Source organism: Fukomys damarensis, unplaced genomic scaffold (genome assembly GCF_012274545.1).
Source record: "Fukomys damarensis isolate Sample0158 unplaced genomic scaffold, DMR_v1.0_HiC HiC_scaffold_7, whole genome shotgun sequence".
Taxonomy (NCBI): Eukaryota; Metazoa; Chordata; class Mammalia; order Rodentia; family Bathyergidae; genus Fukomys; species Fukomys damarensis.
The window spans coordinates 41938070-41963607 of record NW_022900919.1 but is presented as its reverse complement, the minus strand read 5'-3'; the positions used below and the strand labels follow the sequence as shown (position 1 = coordinate 41963607).

General features: G+C 38.8%; 1 protein-coding gene across 1 annotated transcript in view; it reads left to right on the top strand.

Annotated features, from left to right (window-relative positions):
* Positions 1 to 25538, top strand: part of Pank2 (pantothenate kinase 2) — a 42469-nt gene that overhangs the window by 12927 nt on the left and 4004 nt on the right. The window contains 6 exon segments of the mRNA XM_019205545.2: positions 3 to 22; positions 13465 to 13817; positions 18682 to 18935; positions 20576 to 20752; positions 23424 to 23547; positions 25218 to 25343. Of these exon segments, the coding sequence (XP_019061090.2) occupies positions 3 to 22; positions 13465 to 13817; positions 18682 to 18935; positions 20576 to 20752; positions 23424 to 23547; positions 25218 to 25343 (1054 nt within the window).

Genomic DNA, 25538 nt, shown 5'->3' with positions numbered 1-25538 from the left:
AGCCTCCGGAAAAAGCGGCCGCGTAAGTGCCCCGCGGGGCGCCCTGCGGCTCGCCCTGCCCCCTTCCGGTCGCGACGCCGTTTTTCCCGCTAGCAGACTGGGCCGGGACGGTGGTCTGACGGTGGGCGGTGCGAGGCCTGACGCCCGGCTAGAAGCCTAGGTGTTCCCGCCGCTGCGCCTTCTAAGTTCGGCTCCCGCCGGGCCCTCGCGGCCCTGGGTCTGCTCCTCCCGCTAGTTGCGGTGTCAGGACCCTTCTTCCCTCTCCTTAAATCCTTGGGCTTTCTTTCCTCGAAGAGTCACATGATTTTATCCTCGAGAAGGCTTCTTTTGATTCATTCTATCGCCTCGCAACCCCTCCCCCTGTATCCTTTGAATCGCCACTGTCTGTTCCGGGGGTTCCCAGGGAGCTGCTTTCCAAGATGTTAAGTCCTTTCATCAGGCGATTTCCGGCTTACTGGAAAATGGTTATCTGTTCCCCGAGTTGCTCGAGGCCTAAAACTGGCTTCCACGAACCTTGCTCCTCCAAGCTTTGGCTGCTTTTCTTCCCATGAGAATTCAGGTCATCTCACACCCAGATGTCTCCCGATTTCCTTCTATTTGCAGGTAGTCACGATTCAGAGCTGTAATATTTTGGACATTAAGGCTTTTTCTTTTGAGAGCAAACGGCATCTTCCTGACTTTTGCCTTGACAGTTGCAATCGCCCTTTTCACAGAATCAGTTTCCCCATTTTATTACCCGATCGCCTTTTCTGCATTGTGTATTTTCTGCCTTTTACAGGTCTTCAGTTCAGGGCTAGCAGCCATTGCCACTGTGGAAAGTATCAATTGTCCCGATACTGTAATATGAAGCTTTATCGTCTAGCAGCGTCTTACATATTGGAGGACCTGGTGTTGGTGGTTGCCAAATTCCTATTTGAGGAAATCGACTTTCTTATGTGCAGATAATGAGAGTGAGGGAAGTGGCAGGATATGTGTGAGGTCTGTGTTGGATAGGCCGTACCTTAGTCCAGGTACCCAGTTGCTTTTCGCTTTTATCCGTGATTTGGATGATTAAATGTAGCTCTCGTTTTGCTGTGGAAAGTTTGGAAGTTTTTAGTTGTTTTGTCTTGGGCCTTCCTGCAAGAAATTTGGCAAACAGATTCTCAACCTATTCTATTTTTAGAGTTGTCTGGTTTTGGTATTGTTTGAAGTGCACCTGATTTTTAAGCAGTGCAAAGCATTAGTTCCTTCATGGTTTTGTACTGTGTCATTAGAGATGGGTATAAGTTCCATAGATTCAGCAAGTAAAAATCATAGCCATATAACTGTTCATGAGGATTCAGAGTATTGTATTTTGGGGTTTGCTTGGGGTTGAGCACTCTTCTAGGAGCTATACTAATTCATTAGCTCTCAAGAGTTCAGAGGTAGGTGAGAGCATTCCATTTTACAGATGGGAAAACTGGGGCTCACTGGCTACTCAGCTGGGTAACATGGTGGACTACGAATGCAAACTCAAATTCTAGATTTCTTTTGCTCTTTACTGTACTGCTTTACTGAATTGTTTGTTCTGTTTCTTCATTCTATAAGAACAAATATAAGCAATATCTTAATGTTCAAGGCTGTCATACTTGTGGAAATTGTTAACTTTTTTTTTTTTTTTTTTTTTTTTTTTTTTTTTTTTTTGGTACCGGGATCGAACTTGGGTCCTTGGGCTTGAGAGGCAGGTGGCTGAACCACTGAGCTAAGTTTCCAGCCCTGGAAATTAACTGTTGTGGAACTATTGGGGATAAAATTGGCATGGAGAGTTGAGTGTCGTTTTCCCAGGCTCACTTTATCTTTGGAATCAGAATCTGGAGAAGGGATGAACAAGGTGTCATTGAACTAGGCCTCCTGTCAGATCAAGATGAGTGAAAGACCGCTCTGGTTTAGATGGTCTGGGCGGGCGGGCCTATTAAGGTAGTTGTAAACTTTTTTTTTTAAAAACAGTTACTGGGGATGGAAGGGTCTTTCATGTGCTAGGTGAGCTCTACAACACTGAGCCCTAGCCTCAGCCCTTTGAAACTTTTAAGGAATTTAAGCAGGCACATTCATGTTGTAGGATTTGTGCTTTGATTTGGTGTCAGATATTCATCGTGTTTTCTTCATTGCCTTCTCTGAGTGTAAATCGTGGGAAGCCATCTCTCAAGTAATGAGACCTATACAATAAATGAGCAGGGTAGTGCTTGTTCTTTACATCTGCTCTTCCTGTGCTATCCGTGGGGCATCTGTTATGTGGGAAGGCAGTTTGTTGCTGCTGAACTTGCCAAGAGTATACTTTTGTCTTAACTCTGTAAGAATTCAGTGATGATTAATCTGTCTTTATTAAAAGGGTTGGGTATTGAAGGGTATCATCTTTTGTTTGAGATTAGAGATCCTTGTTCTGATGTCATTACATTACTTATACTTATCTAAAGAGACTAGATGTCATTTGAAACAAGAAAATACTCAGTTTTTCTTAACTTTCTCGTGGCCCTGGTTGTAGTCATGTTCTGTCACACGTGTCCCTAAAGGAATGTAGTTCCCAAATTGGTTGCTATCCCATATTAATTGCATCAATAATTAGGGATGAGGGCCTGGGGATTTAGCTCAGTGAGGCTGCTGCCTGCCTCACAAGCACAAGGTCCCGAATTCCATCCCTGGTACCAAAAAAAAAAAAAAAAAAAATTAGGGATGAGGCTAGTCAAGTGTGTTTCTAAGAAGTCTTTAATATTTTTGAATGGGATGGGGGGTATATCTTACAGGACAGAGGAACACTAAATAAAAGATTGGTTTAAAAATGATAGGAACATGGAGTAGGGATGTTGGCTTAGTGGTAGGGCAGTTTCCTAGTATGCTGGAGGTCCTGGGTTCTCTGTTTCTTTCTCTGAGACAGGATTTTGCTGTGAAATACGGGCTGACTTCTAATTTGTAATTCTCCTACATTTTCTTCCTAGATTCTGGGATTAAAGATGTGTGCTATCATGACCTGGCTAGATTGATTTTTTTTTTTTTTTTTGCAGTTCTGGGAATCAAACCCAGTACCTTGAGCAGTAGGGAGCATGCTGAGCTCATCCACACCCCACCCACATCCCACATTTTCTGACTGCTTACTTGTTTGTTAGACGCTGCCAAATATTTTATAAACATCACACTTAGATCTCAGTGTTGCTCTGTGAAATAGTTTTCTTTTCTTTTTTTTAATCCTTTAATTTCCAGATGAAGAAACAGGCTCTGAAATTGTCTCTCTGTCCAAGGCCGTACAGCCCTTGAACTTGCAGCAAACCTTCTGCCTCAGTCTCTGAGTGCTGGGATTGCAGGCAGGTGCCACAATGCCTGTTCTTGTTGTTGTTGGTGAGGCTTAGGATCTGAATGTAGGGCTGAGTGTGTTTTAGGCATGCATGTACCTGTATTATACCACTGAGCACTTAATTGACCTGGAGCTTGGTTTTGTTTCTGACTTCAGCTGCAGTGTTCTTGGTCCCCATTTTGGAGTGGTGAGAAGCAAATGTAATGTAATCCAGAGCTATGGTTTTGGGATTTTTTTTTTTTTTTTTTTTTTTTTGAGACAGGGTCTCACTATGTAGTTGAGACTGACCTGGAACTCACTATGTAGCCCAGGCTGCTCTCGAACTCGCAGTGATCCTCCTGCCTCCCAAGTGTTGGGACTACAGGTGTACACCACCATGCCCAGCTTGTTCTTGGAATTTTAAATTATGTCCCCTGCCCACCCTCAACCCTGCTTCCACACAGAGAGGTCCAGAGTCATTTGTTACATTTTGTTGAGGCAAGAATTACATACAGTAAAATACACAAGAGAATATACATTTTTATCAAGGGTCCCAGATGTGCAGCAGATGTGCAGGGGGTGTTGGAACTGGGATCACAGTACTCCAGGGCAGTGTGTGGGGAAGAGCTAGTTCTCTTAGATACCTTATAGTACACTAGGGAGATCTTTAGGACTTGCTGATTTTGGAATCATGGCAATCATGGATAGCCTTGGCTTTCATTAGTTTTGAAGATAAAATTATAGCTTGGCAATACTAACTTACAAAAGAGATTGTTTTGAATAAAGAGAGATTGTTTTTCTTTGGCTTTGGGGGTTTTGGGGGAACATCCACCTTGACAGAATGGAACTGGTGCTGGAACCCAGTGAGATGGCACTTCATAGGGGACTCAGCATTTTGACTTGTAGTTGAGGAACTAGGAAGAGTTGCTCACTGAGAGATCAGGAAAAAAGTTGATTTCCTGTAGCCTCCTAGCCCATTTTTTGAGAAACTGGCAGAGGATTTTTTTTTCCTGGTATTGAGAATTGAACTCAGGACTTTATGCTTGCCAGGCAGGCACTGCTGAGCTACATTCCTGGCCTGGCAGAGGATATTTTTTAACTTACTGTTTTATCTTTTTTTTAATGGTGCTGCTATCAAACCCAGTGCCCAACTCTACTCATGGTAGGCAAGAATTTTTATACTGAGCTCTATCTCCAGTCTTGTTTACCACTGTTAAATGAAACCACAGCAGATATGACCCCTCATTTTGGATGTAGAACATGTAAAGCACTACGCATGGCCTAAAAGTAGTCTAACCATACAGCTGTAGAAAATGGTACAGTGCACTATTTTAGGGGCTGTGTGCCTGGATCACGTCATGTATTTGGGTAGTGTGGTTGTCTCTTTCTCTGCCCCCCATTTGTCTGGGGAGATAAGAAGAGATAATACAGTATGCCATGAAGAAAGAATACTTTGTGCAGCACTTGTCAAAAAGAGAAAAAGAAAAAAGCTATTGACTGTAGGCTGTTGAAGACCTTATCAGGCAGTGAAAGGAATCGCTGTTTTATGATCATTTGAAAGGGCAGCGGTGTTGGTTGATAAGTTTGTAACAAACAGCATTTCTCAGGTTCATCACCTGGACAGTCTTTGTCTTCAGGCACTGTTCTCTCTAAATTTATGTCAGCAAGACTCCTTTTTTCTAAATTATGATTTAAAGTTTGCTATTTATTTATTTATTTATTTATTTTTGAGACAGGGTCTCACTATGTAGTTGAAACTGACCTGGAACTCACCATGTAGCCCAGGCTGGTCTCAAACTCACGGCGATCCTCCTGCCTCAGCCTCCAGAGTACTGGAAATACAGGCATGCACCTCCATGCCTGGCTAAAGTTTGTTTTCTAAAAGTGAAAGCTAGTGCATGGTGGTGCATCCTTGTAATCCCAGCACTTGGGAGGCTGAGGCAGAAGGATCACCCTGAGTTAGAGGTCAGCCTGGACTACATAGTGAGTTCAGGACCAGCCTGAACTACATAGTGAGACTCTGGAAGGTGTTTCTCAATTTTGAGTATTCTTACCTTAGTTTATGTGTTTATATTTTCTGAATGTAGAATTTATTTAATCTGCTTGATTTAATAAGTGTTCCATAAATAGCTCTTGAATTTAAAACTATTTTGAGAAAATAATAATTATGAAGGTATCTTTTACAGTGCGCCTAGACCACCCTAGGGATTGGTATTGCAGTATCTTGGCCACATGTGGTCTGGTGAAGATACATTTCATAATGTTGGAAAATTGGGCACACTTGTGTAAACCATGTGTTTCCTATTGAAAGAAAGCCTTTCCGTTGTGAGACAAATTATGTAACAGAAATTATCTGTAAGTAGTGTGTGATAGTGAGTTTATATTCTCTGTAGAAATGTGTCTTAAAGAGTAGATTGCTGATACTTTTTTTTCTTTTTTTTTAAGACAAGGTCAGGCTGGCCTTGAAGTGGTGGCAGTCCTCTTGCCTTAGCCTACCTAATGCTGGGATGACAGGCATGCACCACCAGCCTGCCTTGAGAGGTCGTAATTTCAGGAAATGTGCTGAGGGATACAAAAAGACAAACATCTGTGGAAATTAGTGGAAGGACTTACTAACGGTGAAAGCCTTTTTCTAGCATTTTAAGACAAGGTCAGGCTGGCCTTGAAGTGGTGGCAGTCCTCTTGCCTTAGCCTACCTAATGCTGGGATGACAGGCATGCACCACCAGCCTGCCTTGAGAGGTCGTTTTTTCAGGAAATGTGCTGAGGGATACAAAAAGACAAACATCTGTGGAAATTAGTGGAAGGACTTACTAACGGTGAAAGCCTTTTTCTAGCAGTGATGTGTACAGTATAGCAAGAGTTCCTTTCTCTGTGACTTTTTTTTTTTTTTTTGTACCAGAGATTGAACTCAGAGCCTTGTGCTTGGGAGGCAGGTGGCAGCACCACTGAGCTAAATTTCCAGCCTCTTCCATAACTTTTCCTGCCAGAAGCACATGGATTTTTGAATAGTAACTGGAAGGATTATTACAGTATTAGTAAGTTATGGTATATGGGCAGTGAGTGCGAGGAAGTTAAGCCCCTTTGGACAGGCTGCATGTTTAGAAATGGCACAATTGTATGTACTAAAATAATCTACCTACCCATCAGCTTTTTCCCTCAGTTAACATCTATTGGCCTTTCTGTACCTCTCAATGCCTCTGTTCTTGGATATGTGAATATATAGTTCCATCAGTAGTATAAAGAAGAATCTGGAAATCAGTAAAGACTATTAACTGAACTACATTTTTTTTTTTTGCATAGGTGTCCATGTTTTCTTATATAATGTTGATCATCTTTAGTTACTTGTGAATTTTTTATTAAACTGCTCTTTAATTTTACTGTTGCTTATTTACTTTTACCAGGAACATATGTTCTGTGCTTTTAGAGTTTTAAGATAAATCTTAGATTTTTTGAAAGGTTTTTTTTTTTTTTTTTATGGTACTGGGGATCGAACTCAGGACCTTGAGCTTGCGAGGCAAGTGGTGGTACCACTGCAGAGCTAAATGCCTGGCCTGAAAGATATTTGATAAATGCTTAGGATATCTGGAATTGAGCCCTAATACTACTTCTTGATTGTGACTTGGGCTTTTTGCACCTGTTTCTTAATCTGTATAGTGTGATAATTACAAGTATTTATCTCGTCTGGTTACTGTAGACTTTAAATAAGCTTTAGCAATATGATGTCTCCTATAGCACTTGGCTGTTAATAGAGGATCATTTAAATTAATTGATACAGCTTTTTGTTGTGTCCAACCTTATGGCCTGCCTGGCCCTCATTGAAGAGGAATTGTCTTAGTCCACATACAAAATACCTAATATTGTTAATGTACATAAGTAACAACACTTAAGATTTTTTATTATAACCTTTAAAAAATAAAAAGAGACAAGCAGCCCACAATGTGCAGGTTGGATGGACATGCCCTCAGACATATTGGCCATTTACCAATATTTCAGTCTTTGTTAATGAGGAAACTAGAATAAAGCTTCTTTTGCCTCAAGCATTACAGAATGTTCCCTTGGCCTTAGACATGACCAAACCTTTTGATTGCAATCCTGTTGATGTTGTATATTTTGTTGGTAGATTGCTGTGTGTATCGTTTTCACTTCACTGTCTACAAGGCTAATGAAGTCAATTGTTCAAGAATGGTTGCTACTAGGGAATAGGAATTAGTGTCTTTGCTTCTTGGTTTAGGTAGAGCACTGGTGCTATAATAACAAAGACGTGTTTCTCTTTTCTTCTAGGTGCTAGAGACAAGCTTTTCATGGCTTGGTAGCCAGGTTGGAGTAGGCCAGTCACTGGGAGTAGAATTTCTAATGTTGAAAAAAAGACAGCAACAAAGGGATAAGATTTTTCCTGGAACTGAGGTGGAATGGCTGCTGGGGGGCTCAACCACAGTGTTTTCTTTAGAATTGTATTGGCTTTATTATATTAACTTGGAGAGGATTGACATTTAATATTTAATTTTCCTGCCTGAAACAGGCTACTTCTGTCCACTTGTATGTCTTCTTTTACACATTTAAATAGCAACCATAAGCATTTAGTGTTAGATTTTTAAAAACTATTTATGGCTTTTTTTATATTGTTGTGCATAACCTTTTTATTGTCATAAGCTTATTGGGTCTTATATATGAAAAGCTATTGGTGTGCATCTGAATACTTTTAAATTTTTTCCTTTAGTTTTGATTTTCTTAAATTTTATCTTTTGCACTCTTAGAACAGTCATGGGTTTTCTCCTTTCAACTTAATAATATAGAAAGCCCCATTAATTAATTAGAGTTTGTAATGTGAAAACCATTCTTGCCTTCCTGAAAAGATTTCCTGTGGGCCATGGTGTATTATTCTTACTATACTTCTGGGTTGCATTATTTAATAACTTAAGTGTTTTTACATTTTTGTTATGAAATTATATTTTCTAGGAGGCTCTTATAGTTTTGATATGAGATTATGCTAGTGGAATGACTGAAGCTTTATAGATTTTCTGTGCCCTAATTAGTGGCCAGGCATGGTTTTGCACATTTGTAATTCCAGCACTAAGAGCCTAAAGCAGAAGAATCACAGGTTTAAGTCCTTCCAGCTCAACCTTGTCTCCAAATAAATAAAAAGGCCTGTGATATAGTTAAGTGATAGAGTGCTTTTGGGTTCAGTCCCCGGTACTGAAAAAAAAAGTTTTTAGTGCTTTTTGATTTTCACATTTTCCATATCATTTTGAGCTGTTTTTGTACTTTTTTCTAGCTACTCCATGTTAGTGTACATTTTAAGTTTATTTTATACAGTTGTATATACATTCGTTTATTTGTAAAAACCTCTGCCTCTGTACTCTGCATCTTTGATATTTTAGTAGTTTAGGTTGGCCTTGAATTCTCTAGTCTAGGCTGGCCTTGATACTAGCCCAAGATGGCCTCAAGCTTGCAATGATCCTCCTGCCTCAGCCTCCCGAGTGCTTGGATTACAGGTGTGTACCACCAGTTTTTTATTCTCCTGTCTCATCCTCCCAAGTAGCTGGGATCACAAATATGTGACAAAATACATCTCTGATCTCTGATTTTTATTTATTTATTTATTTTGAAGTGGAACTAGGTCTTGTGTTTTTGGATGTAGTTGCTTTTTTTTTTTTTTAAGTCTTTTTTTTTTTTGGTTTTTTGAGACAGGGTCTCACTATGTAGTCGAGACTGTCCTGGAACTCACTATGTAGCCTAGGGTGGTCTCGAACTCACAGTGATCCTCCTGCCTCAGCCTCCCAAGTACTGGGATTACAGGTGTGTGCCATCACACCTGGCTAAAAAATTTTTTTGAGACAAGGATTTGCTTTGTAGCCCAGGCTTGTCTTGAACTGTTAATTCTCTTGCCTCCCCCTCTCAAGTGCTGGGATTAGAGAAATCTTGTATGTCTAACTGACTTCCAAAGATTGATTTTTTATTGATCAAGAGTACTGCGGACCCAGGTGTGGTGGCTCACACTTGTAATCCCAGCACTGGGAGGCTGAGGCAGAGTAGAGACCAGTCTGGGCTACACAGTTTGAGAGCAGTCTGAACTACATAGTGAGACCCTGTCTCAAAAAAACAGCAACAAAAAAGAGTACTGTGGGTTTGTACACAGTGATGATTTTCTTTTTTTTTTTTTTTTTTGGTACCAGGGATCGAACTTGGGCACTTGTGAGGCAGGTGGCGAAACCACTGAGCCAAATCCCTGGCCCTCTCTTTTCTTTCATATTTTTAATCTTTAATAGCTTTTTCCTCTGCTTATTTTGGGTCCCTTTTATTTTTCTAGTATTTCAAATTGTATATAACAATCCCTTTAAAGTATTTTAAACTGGTATATAGAGGTCCCATGCATAAATGGTCATAAATGGGATTCTTTGTGATGTTTTCTAAATGTATTGTATAAATTTCAAATTACGTAAACATACTCATCTCAAACATTTATTTCCTTGTGATGAAAACATTCAGGAACCCTTTATGGGGGTGTGTGAGGTGGTACATGCCTAGAGAATGCCTGTGTTAAGGATTGCAGGGAGTTTGAGCCAGTTGGGCTACATAGTGGATTCAAGGCTAGCCTGAAATACATAGCAAGACCCTGTCTCAGAAAAATCCCAAAATGAAACCCCTGTAGGTCTGGGGTGTAGTTCAGTGGTAGGGCCCGTGTGAGGCTCCAAATTCAATCTGTAGCATCCCGCATCTGGAAACACAGTACTCTATTATTATCCATATCTAGTTTGAAAGTCTGAGGTTCTTTTTTTCTTCGAGAGTTACCCATGCATTTTTAACACATTTAAACTGTCATTTCTTTGTTCTTGTCTACAATTAATCAGAATCTTTTCTTCCTTTTCCCAACAAGACAGAAATGGTGCTTGCTTTCACTTCTTCTCCTTTCTCTTCCTCTTCGACTTCCTATGTTGAAATCATGTAAGTATTTTAGTTCCAGATATGCTTATTTTTCTAAAAGTCAGCATGTACTCATTCCTCTGCTAGCTCATGGGTAAAATAATTTCTTAGTTTCATACAGCTCTTAGGTGTTTTAAAATTACGTTGGTGTGCATCTACTAATTTCAGAAAAGTTCTCTCTTTTTTTAGTGATACTAGAATTGAACTCAAGGCCTCACACATGCCAGGCAAGTACTGTACCACTGAGCTATACTTCCATCCTTAGAGAAGTTCTTTGAGTAGTAAAAGTTAAGCACTTTTGTGTGTGAAAATTTTTTTTCATTCCCACCTGAAGACTGGTTTGAATGAGTAAGTTTCCAAGTTTTTCCTTATAACTTTGAAGACAGTTCTCTATTTTCTTTTTCTCCTAGCATCTCTGTTGCTGATGAAGTCTGTTGTTTACTTTTATGTGGTTTATACATCTTTGTGGAAATTGAGGTTTTTTCTTAAGATTCTTGAATTTCAGTAGGATATATCTAGGTTAGTGATGGCAAACCTATGGCATGTGTGCTGCAGTGTGCTGTTTGTGTCATTGAAAGTTCTAAAAGGTTTTTCATCACTGGTCCCCTTCTCCACTAATTGATTCTATTTAACACTTAGATTTCCATCTTGTAATTCATGTTCTCCCTCTGCCCCAGGAAATTCATAGAAATCACATAAGGATAGATACTGGACTTTCTAGTTTTTAATTCTGTCATTTCCTTCATACTTGAGAGTATGGAGGAGTTTTTAGTTTCGTTTTTCATTTTGCTGTTAAATGTATCTGTGGAGATTTCTTTTGGCAGTATTTTTTTCTTTTATAAAAGGCTTTTTTTTTTTTTGAGTCAGGTCATGCCATGTAATTTGGGCTTGATCTGTAGCCCTTGGCTGGGAACACATTATCTTCTTGCCTTAGCCTAGGATTACAGGTATGTGCCATCTGTACTGGCTCTAAAAGTATGTTTATTGAGGTATTATTTACATAGAATAAACTGCATGCAGTTGAAGTATATCTGTGGCTCTAAAAGCATGTTTATTGAGGTATTATTTACATAGAATAAACTGCATGCAGTTGAAGTATACAAATTATGCAATTTGATAGAGACGCGCACACACACACACACACACACACACACACACGTGTGTAAATACACCATCCCCAATCTCCCAGCAACCAAGATTTATGTTACCATAGGAAGTGGTTTCCCTGCAGTTTTCCTATGCAGTGCATCCTTCTCTCTCATCCCCAGCCTATGATGTGCTGCTGCAGAAGGGATTAGTTTGTATTTTCTAGAGTTTCCTGTACATGGATTCATATAATATGTAGCCTTTTGGGCAAAAAAATTTTTTTAGATTAATAAAGATAGCTTCATAATCTTTAATCAGCCTTTTGTGGGCAAAACTTTCATTCTGTGTTTGAGATTCATGCATGGTAAGTATACAGTAGTTTGTCTTTTTTGGGTGGTGGAGGTTAACATAGAGAAACTAATTTAAATTTCACAAGTTTTACACATACTCGTTTGTGTATTTAATCCCATATAATTTTTATCATGTTTGCTGATTTTTTTCTGTATGTTAGGTTATTTTTCATGGGTGATATCTCATTCATTCATTCAGTTAGTTAAGTTACTAGGGTCTTCTTCCTGTGTAGTTATTTCATGCTGGCCTTGAACTGTGTCAGTCCTTCTACCTCAGCCTCCTTAGTGCTGGGGTTATAGGTATGCGCCACCATGCCCAGCTAGATCTCATTTTATAGCTGAGTACATTTATGTTTCTAGTTCCTGCCCCTCTTTCTTCAGATACTTTAATTTCTTATTTTCATGGAGTTCATTTCTCTTTTGTACAGTGGTTCTAGTTTGCACAGTGATTGTGCCTGATTTCAGAATTACTATTCTGTTGGTGGGTATAGATAGATACTGTTAACCAAAATCTGTCAGCATGGACTGTGGGGGAGAAATGGGGCATGTGTGCCCAGGCATTTCGGCTCTCCCTTGTGTGTGCAACAGCCACGTGGAGCCCACTCTGGGCTCCTGTGCCTGGGGTAACTGAATTGTTTGCCTCTAAGAAGGTGGAGGTGGGAGTGTTCTTGGTAGAGGGAAGTGGGTGTCCTGTCCAGATGCGCGAAAGAAATTTCTCTGCTACTTCACCTGGGACTGCACCAGAGCTTGCTCCTGTTTTCTTATGGTAGCTACCCCCATCTGCATTTTCATACTCTCTTGCCTTCATAGCTGCTCTCAATTAATAGCATTCCTCTTTGTGGGGTTCTGGAGAGATACTGCCTGTATCAGTCTAGCTCTCCTGTCACTTCTTGTTTCCCAGAATTATTTCAGAAAATAATTTATTATTAGTAAATCTATATTTTTAGTCTTTCTAGGATTTAGGTGTGGGAGGGAAAGGCACATGTATCTGTGGTCCATTTGATTCAAGCCATTTGTTTTTAAGGTATTTTAGGCCATTGAAATCTTTTTATTTTTAGGATATCAGGTTTTAGGAGGGAAATGTAACCAGTAGTGTTTGTTAGGCAGGGCTGGGAATTTTCTTTATCTCTAGTTTGATTATAAACCAGAGCCCTGAAATCTTAACATTTCTTTTTTAAGCCAATGGGAAGAATGAAAATTTTCATTCTTCAGTCACTGTGTTGCAGAAGTAAGACTTAGGGTAGTATTTTATTTTATTTTGTTTTTCATTAAGTTTATTGGTACATTTTAGGTATACAGTACAGTTACAGTCATCATTGGAATCTTGTACATTTGTATGATATATCTTGGTTCTTATTTTTTACCCATTCCCCTGCCCTCCCTTCACCCCTTCCACCTTTCCCTATTTATAGTGGCTTTGTTTCCATTTTTTCCTTTTCTCATATTAGGGTATGTATGTATGTATTTATTGCTACCGGGGATTGAACTCAGGTCCTTATGCGTGCAAGGCAGGCGGCAGAACCATTGAACTAAATCCCCGGACCCTGGTAGTTATTTAAAAAAAAAGTCCCACAGTACACTTTGGACTTGTCTGTTCAGAAAAGTTGGGTTTGGCTTATTACTTTGATATTTTTCTTTTTGATCTTTGTCCTAGTTTTTTTCCAAATCAGAATCAAATTTCTTCCAAAAACCTTTTTGTTAAGAATCACACCCTTTTGAAGCCACAGAGTATGAAATGAATTGCTGATCTAATAAGTGTAACCTTAGTTTAAAAAAAAAAAAAAAAAAAGAGTGTTCTGACTTTTTTCTCTTTCTCATTTAGTTTTTCCCTGGTTTGGCTTGGATATTGGCGGTACCCTGGTCAAGTTGGTTTATTTTGAACCCAAAGACATCACTGCTGAAGAAGAAGAGGAAGAAGTAGAGAGTCTTAAAAGCATTCGGAAGTACCTGACCTCCAATGTGGCTTACGGGTCCACGGGCATTCGGGATGTGCACCTTGAGCTGAAGGACCTGACTCTGTGTGGACGCAAAGGCAATCTGCACTTTATACGCTTTCCCACTCATGACATGCCTGCTTTTATTCAAATGGGCAGAGATAAAAACTTCTCAAGTCTCCACACAGTCTTTTGTGCCACTGGAGGTGGAGCATACAAATTTGAGCAGGATTTTCTCACAGTATGCATTTTTTTAGCTTATATACAATTTATGATAATTTGATTGTTAAAGGTAATGCCAATTGCAAGTGGTAGGGTAATTTTGATTTCTAATGGAATTTGAATTTTCTTGAGTGAAATAAAGACTGAATTTTGCCTAGTTGAGATGTATTGAGAATCAGAACCTCGGAAAACAGCATTTTGTTGATTCTTAGTATGGAAACTTAGTCTGGGATAAACATAATAGAAAACCTGAGGCTGGGGATTTAGCTCAGTGGTTCCACCACCTGCCTTGCAAGCACAAGGACCTGAGTTCGATCTCCAGTACAAAAAAACAAAAAAAAAAAGCCAAAAAACAACCTGTCTATGAGGAATAGCATCATTAAGTCTTAAGCAATGAGACTGAAAACATTTAAAAATGATGTCATGAAATGTTTTCAGTTCCATCTACCACTTAGTTTCTCTCCTCTCTCCCATAGTTGTTTTCTGGTCTGTTCACCAATTACAAAAATAAGAAACTCTAGTGGAAAATGATGTTTTGTGGCTCTAGAGCTAGACTGAGGTGGTTGACAGCAGAGCCCTCCTCCCTGAATGCCTGTGATAGGCTCTGTACTGTACTGTTAACCAAATCTCTTGACTGTGTCTGACCTAGAAGGTGGAAGCCACTAGAACTTAATAGTTATTTTTATTTTATGAACATTGAGCAAGGCCTGAGGCCAGATCTTTGAGAGTGGATGTGGAGATAGCTGAGGAATTGACTTTGTGAGTTGGCCAAGACCCTGAATGGCAAGGATACCCAAGAACTTCACTTGTCTTCAGCAACATGTTTTTTATGCCACCAAGTGACCTTGGTCTGTGTTATTCTACACCTGTCTTTCATTTCCCTGTGTATCATATGGTTTGTGACCATGTCTTCTTTCTCTTGTGTCTAATGACTTTTCCCTATAATTGGCCATAGTAAGCATAATATAGAATTGACATGAATTTTTAAATTGATGATTAAGACTTATTTACAGTTTTATATACCTTTTGTATATATTATATAACAACATTTTATACTTGTATAATAAAAGATTTGTGACTTGTAAGTTTTTTGTAATTTAGAGGGTACCTTGATATAGTGGGAGATAGGATCTTGTAAGGATAATATTTACTAGGACCATGAGATACTGCTTGCCAGACTGGCTCTGAGCTCTACATCATTTAGACTTAGAATCTTTCTGGCTAATGGATCTTACACTGAAAAATAGAATAACACTTTTATGATCACTGGTGTCATTACCAAACTTCTAGGGATTTTTATTCATTTAAGCCTTTCAATACTGTATATGACAATCAGGACAGTCTGTGTCATAGATAACCCAAGGCCTAGAGAAGTTAACCTAGTTAAGTTTAGGCAGCTAGTCAGCTGTGAAATTGCTGAGTCATAATTTCTCTTCTGACTTTTATTTCCCCAAAGATGATCAATCAGCCTTTGGAAGGTGAAAATGTGAGCTGATGTTTGCTGATAGGCCTGAGAGCACCCCCTATGCTGAGAACAGTATCCTAGAGATTGTGCAGCACTATGGGCTTGATTGTCTTTTCTTTTTATGTGCTGGTAATTGAACTGATGGCCTCGTGCATGCATGCTAGGCAAGTGTTCTACCACTGGGCTACACCCCATCCCACTGTAGACGTCTTTCTAAGTGTAATCTTTAGAGATAGTTCATTACCCATTTTTGGATATTATAGTAACAGAACCACAGTAAATAATGATGTCCATCTCTCTGAGGTATGGAAGTAATTCATTGGTTAGTATCTTGACTTGTCTCCTTGCCTGTGTCCTGGAAGTGTGACCAATTGAAATTCTCTTGGCCAGAATTTATCATGGCAGAAAGAATAGGCACCAGTAAAAATAAAGCTAATGGCTAATATGTAATAATTGCTGATTATAATATGCCATGTACTTCCCATGAATTGTTTCATCATTACAGTGAGTTGGGGTTTTTTTTTTTTTTTTTTTTTAAAGACAGTCTAGTTCAGGCAGGCCTTCAGCTCACCATGTAGACCAGGTTGGCCTGGAACTGAAGGTAATCTTCCAGTCTCAACTTCTTGAGTTCTAAGATTACAGGCCAGTACTTCTATATTCACAATGAATTTTTATTTAAATCTTCATTTTATGGTTAAGGAAATGGAATCTCAGAGGGTTGACATGAATTATTTCATAAGGTTCTATAGTCACTTTTTGTTTTTTGTTTTTTTAATTGAGCTTATTGGTACACTTTAGGGATACAGTACAGTTACATTCATCATTGGGATCTTGTACCTTTACATGACAGGTCTTGGTTCTCATTTTTTCCCCTTGTCCCTGCCCTCCCTTCACCCCCCTCCTCCCCTCCCCATTTACAAACACTTTATTTCCATCTTTTCATTTTCTCACATTTTTTTCTTTTTATAGACACTTTTGGTTTGAATTTTTCTTAGTTGCTGGTTTTTGGTGGTTTCTTTTCTACCTGTGAGTAAGGCAGGGAAGATGGCAGGAGAGGATTCTTCTTTCTGGAAGCCTAGTGGACCATGGATCATAATAGATAGAGGAGAAAACTTCTCTATTTCCAGGAACTTGTAGATCACACTTTGCAAAATACTTGGAGACCATTTGAGCAGAAGTTCAACATGGTATAATAATCCAAGGAGAGGGTGTTACTGGACTTTGTATCTTAAGAATTGGTTCTTAGGCTATTGGAGCTTCTCCTTCATATGTATTTCGTATTTTTAAGTGCTATCCTTAAAAACTGTTTGAAATGAAATGCCTGTCAAATCTTGTTTGTGCTAGGTAAGGTGCTACATGTCTGCATCCCAGCACTCAGGGGCTGAGGCAGGAGGATCCCACACCTGGGCAATTTAGTTCTGTAGTGAGACTTGGTTGCAAAATAAAAGATAAAAGGTCTGGAGATGTAGCTCTTTGTGAAGGTTCTAGGTTCAATCCCAAGTGCCACAAAACAAAAACCTTCTTGTGCATTAGGAGTGACTCATAAACTATGGTGAAACATTTTCAAAATACTCGGTTTCTTAATGTGAATCAGATTTTCTTTATTTTGAGCTTTCTTATTGCTGCTAACTTTATATTCTGAGTAATTTGGGTTAGTGAAATTACCTGTGGACTTATTAAATGTATCAGGCCGAGGTTCATTCATAATAGTATAGCAAGATTTTAGGATAATATGAATTATGTGAAGGATAAAAGGAGAAATTAATTTGACAATGTCAGAAAACTACTGGGATTAGATTACGCCAGTACAATAAAGTGATTTGGCTTAGAAATGAAAATTCTGGCACTTGGATGTGCAGGTATCAGGAAAATAGCATAAAATTATTCTTTTTTTGGGATACCAGGGATCGAACTCGACCTTGCACTTGCCATGTAGGCACAGTACCATTGAGCTAAGTCCTCAGCCCCATAAAATTCTTCTTGATGTGAAGAAGCGGCAGATAAAATGATGAATCCACAGGACTTGGGGTGGAAGTAACTCAAAAGTAACAGTATTATTAGGGACTAAGTAAGAATTCATTTAAAGTTACCTATTAACTTTGCTGTCTCCCACAGTGGATGGGAATAAATTAAATGTAAATGTGATTAAATGGGAGTTGAATTGAAGAGGGAGAGTTTTCAGGGATAGACTTGGTTGTAAACAGTCAGGTACTTCAGGCCTGGTTAATTTTGTCAAGTACATCGTATGTGCTTGTAGACATCACAACAGGTTGGAAATTCGTAGAGGTACAACTGGTAGTCTGTATTTTTCACCATGGAAAAGTTATATGTCTTAAATTTTTTTTATGGATGAATGACTATGTATGACATGTATGGATATAAATGTGATTTTTAAAATAGGCAAGTTGAGCTGGGTATGGTAGCACATGCTTGTAGTCCCAGCACTCTTGAATCCTGAGGCTGAAGGATCACAAGTTTGAGCCCAGAGTGGGCAACTTAATGACTCAGCAAGACCCCATTGCAAAAATTTAAAGCAAGCAAAAATGGTTAGGAATGTAGCTCAGTGCAAAAGCTCTGGGTTTAACCCTAGTACCAACAACCTCTCCAGAATTAACATGTTTTAAGGGTTGGGGATTTAGCTCAGTGGTTCTGTGGGCTGCTTCACAAGCGCAAGGTCCTGACTTTGATCCCTGGCACCAAAACAAAAAAAACAAAGAAGGATCATGTTTTATAGATCTCAGCTTGCTTTTTTGACTGACTATATGTCTTGAGACTCTTTCCACTTTCCGTTCATATAGATCTGCTTCATTTTTAATTGCTGTATTGCATTCTATATCATGACAAATAATCTTACCATTTTTTTATTATTTTAAAAGAAGTTGATCAGAATGGTTTAAATTCAGTCATCATCAGTGTAGGGAATGAGAAATCTTCCCTGCCCTTTGGCCACTTGCAGCCTTTTGACTTCAGGTTGTTAAGTAACAAGGTGTGGCTTCTTTTCTTACTACCTCATCACCTTGAAGACAGTCTGGGAAAGCATATATCAGGGCTCCTGCCTTGTATCATCAGGTGCTTTCTGATAAAGCCATGGCCTCAGCTGTGCACCTACCTCAGTGTCCCTGCAACAGAGATCTTTTTTCCTAGTCGGCAGGTCTGTAGGTTCTCACTTGTCATTTTTGACGTCCATTGCTGAATGCCACAGTGGTTTATGTGTAGTTTGTGTTTGGGTCTGTGGGAGCAGGAATCTGTCTTAGCAGTCTGTCCCCATGTTCACTGTCCTCAAGTCTATTCTGTAAAAGCATACATACAGTAGATATCGGGGTTGTGCTTTTTTTGTTTAATTATGTTTTTTTTTCAAGCAATTTGTAAAAATGTATGTTGGGTTTTAAAGTCTGAATACATTCTTATTTCATTACAGATAGGTGATCTTCAGCTTTGCAAACTGGATGAACTAGATTGCTTAATAAAAGGAATTTTATACATTGACTCAGTGGGATTCAATGGACGGTCACAGTGCTACTACTTTGAAAACCCTGCTGATTCTGAAAAATGTCAGAAATTGCCATTTGAATTAAAAAATCCATACCCCCTGCTTCTGGTGAACATTGGCTCAGGAGTTAGCATCTTAGCTGTATATTCCAAAAATAATTATAAGAGGGTTACAGGTACTAGGTAAGTCTTTTATATAAAAGTCATTGTTTATTCTTTGTATCATAAAAAGGTAAGTGAATTTTTCAGGTATTACATATAACCGTACTTTCAAGAGCTTGTTAAGTAAAAGATTTAATTTTTGTGGGATTGTGTAAAACATGTTTTTCTTTGTAAATTCTGATTTTATGACCTACTTTATTTTTTTATTTTTTATGTTTTAGGTACTGGGAATTGAATTCAGGGTCTCACACTGGCCAGGCAAGGGCTATGCCACTGAATTACATCTCTGCCTTACTTTAATACTAACATTACTTTAATATTACTGTAATTATTATTACTTTAACTATTACTTTAATATTAAACATACTTTAATTTCTTCTGTTTAGGATTTTATTACCATAGTTATTTGATAAAATGTTATGTTAACAGACTTACTATGGCCAGGGATTTAGCTCAGTGGCTCTGCCACCTGCCTCACAAGCACAAGGACCCAAGTTTGAGTCCCAGTACCAAAAAAAAAACAAAAAAAACAAAAAACAAAAACCAGACTTACTAAGCTCTTGCTTTCACATAATTTGTGGTGTGCATATATAAAGTAGTAAAGGTACTAGGTAGTGTTGTTCTTTGCTGTGTAATTGAGGCTGGCCTTGAACTTGCTAGGGAGCTCAGGATTGCTTCAGCCTTGTGAGTACTGGAGTTATGCACCTTGTTGGTACTAGATACTATCTTGCAAGAGAAGGCAGGAGAAGGTCCTAGCTTTGAAACTTGTAGGTTTTATACATTTAAACATGTGTGCTCCTACTTGCAAGGGAGGACACATAGCCAAGAAAAGGTATGAGATGTAGAAGTTTAGGTTCTTGATCAATAGAAAAATGATCAGGGGAGGGTAATCTGAAAAGAAGATTAAATAGAAGAAGAGAATGAATATGTTTTGGTTTAAGAATTAAAAGTTGCTTGAGGAAAAATAAGGATTTGGGGTTTTGGATAAAGTTTTAACAGGTGTGAGCTAAAGAATGGAAAGAATTTTTGGGAGAAAGTGTCTTAGTGGGTGGGGATAATGAGTGAACCGGAGCAGCAAGGTGCTTGAATGAGAACAACTTCAGGGGATACACCTGAAGAGGGGAAAGGAGAAGGTGAGGCATGACTTCCCTGAGGCTATAGGACTGATCTGCGCCTGAGGGGCTTGTACTGGGTAGCACCCAGACTACACCTGAAACACTGGCAGGAAGGTGGGCCCTGAACTTTTCTATTTTGCTTATTGGCTCTCATAAACATGAGGTTGCCGGGGGATTTAGCTGAGTAGTGCTACCACCTGCCTCACAAACACAAGGTCCTGAGTTCAGTCCCGGACACACACACCCAAAAAATTGTACATTCAAGGTCTATATGAAGTACTTGTGTTTATCTTTTTTAATTTTATTTTTTTCCTTGAGGATCAAACTCAGGACCTTGCACTTGAGAGGCAGGTGGCAGAACCATTGAGCTAAATCTCCGGCCCTCTTGTGTTTATCTTTTTGCAGACTTGTTTCTTACTAGTGCCACTTTCATGATTGTCTCGGGACAAGAGTAACTTGATCGATGAATGTAATTTTGGGGTTCATAAATCTTATTTTCCTGTTTTTTTAAAAATATAATACTGCCTTGCTTCTTTTTAATCACAGTCTTGGAGGAGGGACTTTTTTTGGTCTCTGTTGTCTTCTAACTGGGTGTACCACTTTTGAAGAAGCTCTTGAAATGGCATCTTGTGGAGACAGTACCAAAGTGGATAAACTAGTGCGAGACATTTATGGAGGAGATTATGAGAGGTTTGGATTGCCAGGCTGGGCCGTGGCTTCGAGGTAAAGGAGTGTGCCTTCTTTTCAACAACTTTCAGAATTAGTTTATGTACCATAAAGTCATTGGTTTAAAGTGTAAAATTTAGTGATTTCTACGCAGAAATTTGCAACTGTAATCCAATTTCAGAGCATTTTCTTTATCTAAGAAGGAATTCTTAACATCCATTATCTGCCAGTTCCCACCCCCAACCTTCCCCAGGGGTGATATACTTTCTGTCTCTAGATTCATCTTTTTGGAGTATTTCATATAAATGGTGTGGGGAGTTTGTCATCTTTTGTGACCAGCTTCTTTCATTTAGCTTAATGTTTTTTAAGGCTCCATGTTCTTGCTAGCATGCTTATCTTTTTATTTAGCTATCTAATAAGCATGAGGTGTTATTTATTGGCGTTTTGATTTGCATTTCCTTGATGGCTAGTGAATAGTTGGCATGTGCTTATTGGCTGTATGTCTGTTGTCTTAGAAGTGTCTATCCATGCCTTTTGCTAGTTTGTTTGTTTTTGTTTTTTTTTTTAGTTTATTGGAACATTTTAGGTATACAGTACAGTTACATTTATTATTGGGATCTTGCACCTTTTTCTGTCTAAATTCTACTCTTTTTTTTGGTACCGGGGATCAAACTCTCAGGACCTGTGCTTGCGAGGCAGGCAGCGGAACCACTGAGCTAAAGCCCTGGCTGCCTTTTGCTAGTTTTTAAGTTGTTTTTCTTTTTATTGAACTACAAGAATTGTTTATATGTTTTGGATGGGAGTCCCTTATTAGATATATCATTTGCAAATATCGCCCCTGCCTTTTTTGTCTTTTTATTTCTTTGATGATGTTCTGTTCTTTTTTTGGTACTGGGGATCTGGGGATCGAACTTGGGACCTTGAGCTTGCAAGGCACGTGGCAGAACCAATGAGCTAAATCCCTGGCCCAATAATGTTCTTTATAGCATAGAAGTTTTTAGTTTTGATGAAGTATTTTATTTAATCTTTTATACTTTTAGTGTCACATATAAAATGTAATTGCCTATTCTAAGTCTGTGAGGTTTTACTTCTTTATTTTCTACTAGGAGTTTATTGTTTCACCTCTTTTTAGGTCTGTGACCAATTTTGAATTTTGGGGACAATTTTATTTATAGTGCGGGGGACTGAATTCAGGGTCTTGCCCATCCTAGGCAAGTACTCTACACCCCTACCCACCTCAAATTAATTTTTGTGTGTGGTGGGAAGTACTACTACAAATTCCTTCAGAAGGTGATCATCCAGTTGTCCCAGCACCATTTGTTGAAATGACCACTCCTTTTCTGTCGATTTCTCAACAGTAAATCAAGTGTAGATGTTTAGGTTCTTTTCTGGACTTGTTATACTGATCTGTATACCTGTCATTCTGTCAGTACCATACTACCTTAATTACAGTAGCTTCATTTTAAGTTTTGAAACCAGAAAGTGTGAGTCTTCTACCTTGTTCTTGTTAAAGATTATTTTAGCTATTTTGGGCTCCTGGAAATTACTTAAGAATTTTAGGATGAGCTTGGCAGTGTCTGCAAAAAATACAGCTGGGATTTTTTGGTTTGTATTGGGGATCGAACTCAGGACTTTGCACTTGTGAGGCAGGTAGAAGCACCACTGAGCTAAATCCCCAGTGTACAGCTGAGATTTTTATAGAAATTGAAAATGTTGACCAGTTTGGGGAGATTGCCATCTTAACACTGTCGGGTCTTTGGTCCAAGAAGATGGAATATCTTTCCACTTATTTAGGTTTTTGCTTTCTTCCAACAGTGATTTATAGATGTATAGATTTTGTTAAAATCCTAAGCATTTTATTCTCTTTGCTGCTATTACAAATGGAACTTTCTTTATTTTGAGGTTTTTTTGTTTTTTTTTGTTTTTTTTTTTTGGTAAGGAATATAGTTGTTTTATGTGTATTGGGACATGTTTCTTTTAACAGAAAAGATACACATACGTGCTTGTTACTAATTTTAGACATTAGTAAATGCTGTAGATTTCATTCTTTTGTTTGCAGCATTTACTGGTTATCACTTTCTTTTTCTGATTGGTTGGGTTTACATTCTGATCAGCTATTAATGCAATTAATACCAATTCTGTCAATCAAGAAATTTTGACTACTTCATCTTCTAGGGAAATCTGAAACACTTTTTAGCCCTCTGTTTCCTTTTGTGGTGTTAGGGGCTGAATCCAGGGCCTTGTGCATGCTACACTCCTGACCCTGAAATCTGATACTTCAATGGCTCGTTCTAGGACTCAGCTGTCTGTACTTTGCTTTGCTTTGATGAAGCAGTTTATCAGATGTGAATGTGACCTACTGAGTGGAACAGCTGTGCAGTTGGAATGATTGCTGACAGAGATGTCTTCCTGAAACTGTCTCTGGTGGCATAAGGGGCAGTGGTACCTTCAGCAAATCTGGTGAGATGCTGGCTGACTGTGGGACTCTGACTCTGAGGGACTGTGATGCCAGTGCTGGTTGTAGTAGAAGGCACAGGGAAAGCCACCTGTTCACTTACAGAGATTGCAAGCTCTTTTGAAGCTGAGCTCTCTTTGAGCAGATGCCATCTCTTTGGTAATAAGTTAAAAGATTTGAACATTGTTGTCCTCAGTAAAGTAACATTGAAGTTCATTTGGACTCTGTTGTCTTGGGTTTAGCATTGGGATGTTTTTTTTCCTCCCATCACAGCTTTGGAAACATGATGAGCAAGGAGAAGCGAGAGGCTGTGAGTAAGGAGGACCTTGCCAGAGCGACTTTGATCACCATCACCAACAACATTGGTTCCATAGCAAGAATGTGTGCTCTTAATGAAGTAAGGGAATATGGGTTTCTTTTGTTGCTCTCAGGGAAGTACTGAACTACCTAAGTGGGTTCCACCCTTGACATTGTCTGCTCTTCAGAACAGCACCTAAATGTAGTTGTGTCATGTAGACTGTTTCAGTGTGGAGTTAAAACTCTTCACATACAGATTAATCTTCACTGATTTACTGAAGATAAGCATGGCTACTGTCTGGAGGTAAAGTGACCTATTGAGGAGAAAGCAGAGGAACATAGGAAGATTGCCAGATTCTGATGATGGGAATTGTGGGAATCATGATGCTGAATCTCAACTCCAGGCTCACTGGGAGCTGTAGAGGCTCGGGAAGGAATTCACAGGAAGTCACTGAAGCTGGGAGAAGACTGATTGGGTGATGTATGCCCACCTTGGCTCCTCTCCACCTCAGCAGAGCTATGTCTTTGTGCTTTCAGCTTCTTTACAGTGCTGCCTTGTAGCATTCAGGTCAAGCAGCATTGTACAGGGCTATGAAAGAACCAAGAATGGGCTGCCCCTGCGGCAAGAGGAACTAAAGGCCAATTGGTGCAGATTTACGGCTTGTCCGTATCTATTCTTTAAACATATAGTGTAGGTATAAATTTTAAAAGGAAATTTCAAAAGGCACAAAAGGATTTGTCTCATTTTTAATTAAAAAGATATGGTACCTGATCAAATAATTAAAAAATCTGAGTCTTATTGTGTATTTCTTTTCCTATGGTTATGTGTTTTAGAATATTTTAGTTGGTATACATACCATTTTTTTTTTCACTGACATATACATTTTATGGATATGAATTTGATCAGATTTTTGTTAGCATAGATTTATTACTTTGCTGATCAGGTTCTTTAGTATAAATTATTTACCTATAGCTGGGCATTTGGTTATAGTAATAACTGCAGTAAGCTTTTCTTTTCTTTTTTTTTTTTGGTACTGGGGATCAAACTCGGGTCCTTGCACTTACGAAGCAGGTGCCAGAACCACTGAGCTAAATCCCCAGCCCTGCAGTAAGCATTTTTAAATGTGAAGCTTTTCTTTGGCTCAGTTTTATTCTTGATAAGGGCTCAGCAGTGAGATGTGTGGTCTTGCAGTATGGCCATGGGTATTGATTTGTTGCACATCGTCAGGGTCATCCTTAGCAGTGGATGGATGGATCAGTTTTACTGCAATTCTACCAATGGAGGTGGAATTTTTCAGTTCTTTGTTTTGTGAACCCAATAGGTTTAAAATTCTTTGTTTAATCATGCTAAAATTGAATTTTTTCTATCTGTTACAGAGCTTTTATAATTTATATCACTTTTTTCTTCTTTTTTTTTGGTACCAGGGATCAAATGTAGGACTTTGCACTTGGGAGGCAGGCATGGTGCATCATTTTCCTGTTTTAATTGGGGATTACTTTTTAAACCTATATACAAATTTCAATTAGTATTTACTATTTGTCATATTTAATAGAGATATTTCTTCTAATCTGTTTTCTTCTTTAACATTTGGGCATGGTTTTGCAATGGGTCCAGAGATGTCTGGGGATCAAATTTCAGTAGCACTGACTGGATTAAATTGACCATCAATAACTTTGCTGCTAAAAACCGTGCATGGTGCTCTTCTGGGGGTAAGTTTTTTGAGAAAACAATAAGATGCAAACTAATTGCCTTTTTTTTGATGTGCTCAGAACATTAACCAGGTGATATTTGTTGGAAATTTCTTGAGAATTAATACCATCGCCATGCGGCTTTTGGCATATGCTTTGGATTATTGGTCCAAGGGGCAGTTGAAAGCACTGTTTTCGGAACATGAGGTAAGCGGACTTGCTTTTGGCGATGTGTCACATACCTAAACGGTTCACAATGTAGCAAAACTTGAACGATAGAGAATCTGGGCTGTATTTACTCTTTTTAAAAATTTTATGACGTAGGTTTCTTTTTGATAGTAGTATTTGATAGGTATATCTTCATAAATGGCAAAGTAGATTTTTGGATAACAATTGTAAATT